The 5,403-nt window shown below is 33.4% G+C and overlaps 1 protein-coding gene across 1 annotated transcript; it reads right to left on the bottom strand.

Moving 5' to 3' along the window:
* Positions 1 to 2,793: 2,793 nt before the first annotated feature.
* On the bottom strand, positions 2,794 to 3,348 carry LOC142537506 (aspartic proteinase CDR1-like). The gene has a single exon (XM_075643017.1). The coding sequence runs from the start codon at positions 3,346 to 3,348 to the stop codon at positions 2,794 to 2,796; it is 555 nt and encodes a 184-aa protein (XP_075499132.1).
* Positions 3,349 to 5,403: the final 2,055 nt, after the last annotated feature.

The following is a 5,403-nucleotide window of genomic DNA, read 5'->3' on the forward strand; positions in this document are numbered from 1 at the left end:
TCATTATAGCAAAGATAAAATCTTTGCACCCATTTCGTCATCTACTTTCTCAACTTTCTCCTGCGTGCTCAAAATCAAGCATTAAGGTAATCTTTTCGTAATTCTTGTCTCCATAGCCATGTGCACAACACTGATTATCACCAACAAGAAAACCAAGATTTCAGAATGTCAACCATCGATGAGCTTCTCGAAACAACATTTAGACCAGTTTCTGAACCCGCTTCTCATAATAACGAAACAATTTCATCACCACTCTGTGCATTCTCCCTTCTACAATGCGGAACACACTCCAAAATATAGATTTGACTTCGATTTGATCGGCTCAATAGCACGCATATAGTCTTTCATTCGATAACCCAAGTCTCGAGTTTCTCCATCGACCAAAAAGTCAGGTTTTTTTGCGTATGTGCTCAGAGGTAAAGTTCGAACAACTACTTTATGTGGACACGGGAAGTAGCTTGCTTTGGTTTAACTTGCCAACCGTGTGGTTTGAATGTCCCAGAATAGTATTCGACCCCAAACGATCTTCTACATACAAAGTAGAAGATTGCGACCTCTTGGATTATTGTCGTGGGATAGGTGTTCAAGTGTGGTGATACACGTAGTCGCTATCAGGTACAATATGGGGATGGTGGTTATAGCGTGGGGCATCTAGCGAGAGAAATGTTGGTGTTTGGAAGCACAGAAAAGCATTTATTTGGAAAGCGTGAAGAAGTTATGAAAGATATTGTCGTTGGTTGTGCGAGAAAGACGACTATCTACTCTAATGGAATCCTAGGAATCAGTAGTGGTAGTGTTTCTCTACTGAAGCAAAGATCTTTCTTCAAATTTTCTTACTGCTTAGGCTACTATGATGATAGGTCATACCCATACAACCCATACAAAAATTTAATCACAGGACATCAATCTAAGCCGCTACGATATGGAAATCATTTGATTATTCCAGGTAAATATTATATAAATTTAGTAAGCATCCGAATGGGGGAAACTTTTTTATCTATCGACATTAGTATTTTAAAGAGAAATCATGATATTTACTCTAGTGGGATGGTGGTGGACACGAGCTCCAGTTTAAGCTTCCTAACTCAAGTCGAGTATAGAAAATTTGAGACGGGGATGATAAATGTTGTGACTTCTTCTTTGGTCCGAAGTTATAGCATTATGATCAAGAACCACACCAGATTTTGCTACTTCGGAGAGAAGGATAGAGATTTAGGCAAATTTCCTACCGTGCAATTTCAATTTAAAAGTGCCGCAATCTTGGAAGTGGATGAGTGGAGTTTATTTCAACAGGTTACTGTGGAGAATTTTTGCCTAACATTTATGCCGTCAAAGCGGGTATAAAGAACGACTTTAGTATTCTAGGTACTTTAATGCATCAAGGTTACTACATCGAATAAGATCTAGAAAAAATGATGTTTTTGTTCCAGAAGATGGCTTGCGATTAAATAGACGGATACATGCACGATGACCTATAGCATTTATTAGCGACAGAATCAAGTTTGACATGGAGATGTTGATTTTTCAGAATTATGCATGTGACTATCTGATAATATCTAACAAGTATTTTGTTGGTTGTTTAGTCATGATTTTGCTTTGTGTATGTTTCCCAATCCTACTTTGTATCAGGTTCTATAAGTTCATTAGAGTGGTCCAAATTAGTAACAAAAATTCCAGAAGTGTAATGCCAAATTAACCGTATAGGACTATGCTTCATGATTATATAAAGAAAAAGAGCACAACCACACTTAATTTTAATGCATAATATTAATCATTTGTAGTAATATTTTATTAATAAGAGAATCAAGAGGTGAATCAATATAATTGATTTATTTTGCTGACCATTTCCTTTTTCCACGAATTCATCTCTTGTTTCTCTTATTAATAAAATATTACTACAATTAATTAATATTATGCATTAAAATTAAGTGTGGATGTGCTTTTTGCTTTAAACAATCAAGAAGCAAAGTTCTATACGGTTAATTTGGATTACACTTCTGGAAATTTTGTTATTAATTTGGACCACTCTAATGAACTGAATAGAACCTGATACAAAGTAGGATTGAGAAACATACACAAAGAAAAATCTTTACGAAACAACCAACAAAATACTTGTTAGATATTATCAGATAGTCACTGAATTCTGATTAGTCAACAACTTAGTGTTGAAGCTCGATTTTTTCGCTGATAAATGGTATAGCTCATCGTGGATGTATCCATCAATTTCATCGCAAGGCTTCTGCTGAAACGAAAATATCATTTTTTTCTAGATCGTATGCGAATGTACTAACTCTGCTACATTAAAGTACCTAGAATACTAAAGTCGTTCTTTAATACAGGCTCTGACAGCATAAATGTTAGGCAAAAATTATCCACTGTAACATGTTGAAATAAACTCCACTCATCCACTTCCAAGAATGCGTCATTTTCAAATTGAAATTGCACGGTAGGAAATTTTCCTAAATCTCGATCCATCTCTCCGAAGTAGCACAACCCGGTTTGGTTCTTAACCATAATGCTACAGCTTCGGACCAAAGAAGAAGTCACTACATTCATCATTCTCGTCTCATATTTTCTATACTCGACTGGAGTTAGGAAGCTTAAACTAGATTCCGTGTCCACCACCATCCCACCGAATTAAGTATATGGATTTCTCTTTAAAATACTAGTGTCGATATCTAAGAAAGTTTTCCCTGATTTGGATGCTTACTAAATTTATATAATACTTACCTTGAATATCAAAGGAGTTCAATATCGCAGCTGCTTAGCTTGAGGGCCTATGATTAAAGTGTTTTATGGGTATGACCTATCATCATAGTAGCCTAAGCAGTAAGAAAATTTGGAGAAAGATCTTTGCTTCAGTAGAGAAACCCTACTGCTATCGAGTCCTAGGATTCCATTAGTGTATATACTCATCTTTCTCGCACAACCAACAACAATATCTTCTATGACTTCTTCACGCTTTCCAAATAAAAGCTTTTTCATGCTTCCAAACACCAACATTTCTCTCGCAAGATGACCCAAGCTATAACCACCATCCCCATATTGTATCTGATATGAACAGAGACTACGTATATCACACCACACCCGAACACCTATCCCACCACAATAATCTGAGAGGTCACAATCTTCTACTTTGTATGTAGAAGATAGTTTTGGGTCGAATACTGGTTTCGGGACATTCAAACCACACGGTTGGCAGTTAAACCAAAGCAATCTACTTCCCGTATCTATATAAAGTAGTTGTTCGAGCTTTATCTCTCCAATCCTCACATACGCAAAAAGCCCACTTTTCTCAGCGATGGAGAAACTCGAGGCTTGGGTTATCGAATGAAATACGATATGCATGCTATTGAGCCGATCAAATCGAAGTCATCTCTATCTTTTAGAGTGTGTTCTGCATTCTAGAAGGGAGAATGCACGAAGTGGAGATGAAATCGCCTCGTTATTATGAGCCACGGGTTCGGGAATCTATTCGAAATTTTGTTTCGAGAATCTCATCGGTGGTTGACATTCTGAAATCTTTGTTTTCTTGTTGGTGATAATCAGTGTTGGGCACATGGCTATGGCGGCAAGAATTAAGAAAAAGTTTACCTTCATGCTTGATTTTGAGCCCCCAGGAGAAAGTTTATAAAGAGAAATGGTGAAATTGGTTCAAAGATTTGATCTTTGCTAGAATGAAAAAGATTTGACACGAGAAGATGAAGGCTTAGGCTACGTTTTGTAATTGCAGAAGCGACCGTAACGTTAAACTCCATGCCTCAATTTTACGTAACCACCCATTTTAATAATATGAGTTTTAATAAAATGAAAATTCAATCATAACATTTTATGATGAGAAAAAATTATTTTAATATAATTATAGTTTATAAAAAAGTTTGTTATACTTAAATTTTAATTTATAATAAATTTCATGGAATTTTGTGTTGTTTAATGGTGGTTTAATTTTGTGTTGGAGAATATTGCTATCAAATAACCTTTTCAAACATGGTTGAATTAACATACATGCAAAGCATGAATATTTTCAATATTCGATTAGAAAATGGTATGTAATCGTAATTATTCTATAATGATATATGAGTAGTGAAATCCAACCTAATTTTAAAATCACAAAAAAATTTTAATTTCATCCAAATGAATACTTAAATTTGATTAATAAAAATATGGTTACTACCTTCGGAAAAATATATATAATAAAAATATTAATTTGTCTCTGATAACATGCATTTGGGTTTTCTAGAATAAAAATTAACCGATTAGTTTTTTGTAAAAAAGATTTAATTCGAGGAATTTTCTTTTTAGTTCGAATAGTTTAAGTTGAGTATTAACACATTTTATTTTCAGGGCATTTGATTTAGTTATGATGTTTTTACAAAACAAAAATAAATTGTTATCAGTAATTTATTTGAATCAGATTTGAAGAATAATAGAATACAACGAAGCATTCCTCTTTTTTTTGTTTATACTAACATAATTAATTATTTCACGTGTGTTACACGTAAGAGGCACTATGACCCAACAAGCGTAGGCCCATTGACTTTACAATTAAAGACTGAAATATTTTTACATCTCACCTTCTTTTATTTCCAGAATGTATTCTCTAAATGATATTTTATAAATGATTTTCAACGTTAAGATTCAGAAGAATATAATTTAGTCGTACGAAGGTCATAACAAAAATAGTGTTGTATGCCACTTATCATTCGTCTTATTCTAAATATAGTATGCAACAATAAATGTCAGTGGCATTGACATTCAATGGCCGAAATATTTTTTCTTGTGTTATCTGAAAATTATTTGATTATTAGATTTGCTGATAGAATGTCTTCAACAATTATAGAAATAAATCAAATGTTGTAAGTGGCTGATGATACAATTTAGTATCAGTAGAAGTATTGGGTCACTAAGTGAAGACAATATTTCCAAGTTCGGTAGACCCTCATCAGTTTTGTTGAAATATGCGTGAGGGATTTGGTGAAACACAGACTACTGAATTTGATTGTTTACTGAATTTTTTTTAAAATTTTATTTTACTATGACGTATCACCAAAACATATAATTACTTAAAAATTTCTTTATTTTTGGTGATGTCAAAATTCATCACGATATGCCATTTAAATGTATTAATTTTATAAATCATCAAAACTCATATAAGCACAATTCAATCTCAAAAGTAATTCAGAGGTTCTGGATTAAGATGAATATCCTTGGCATCCACTTTATTTGAACTTTCAAGTACTTTTTTTTGGAATCCAACTCTTTAATATAATCAAATAATTCTTAAATATAAGCAGTAAAAGAGGTATTCACATTGTCAATCTTTTATAAAAGTTCTTGATGACTCTTTTGTTGACTGTCGACTCTTTTGTTTTGTTTAACCACGACAGTAGCTTAAGATTCCAT

The sequence above is a fragment of the Primulina tabacum genome, chromosome 2 (genome assembly GCF_025594145.1).
Source record: "Primulina tabacum isolate GXHZ01 chromosome 2, ASM2559414v2, whole genome shotgun sequence".
Lineage (NCBI taxonomy): Eukaryota > Viridiplantae > Streptophyta > Magnoliopsida > Lamiales > Gesneriaceae > Primulina > Primulina tabacum.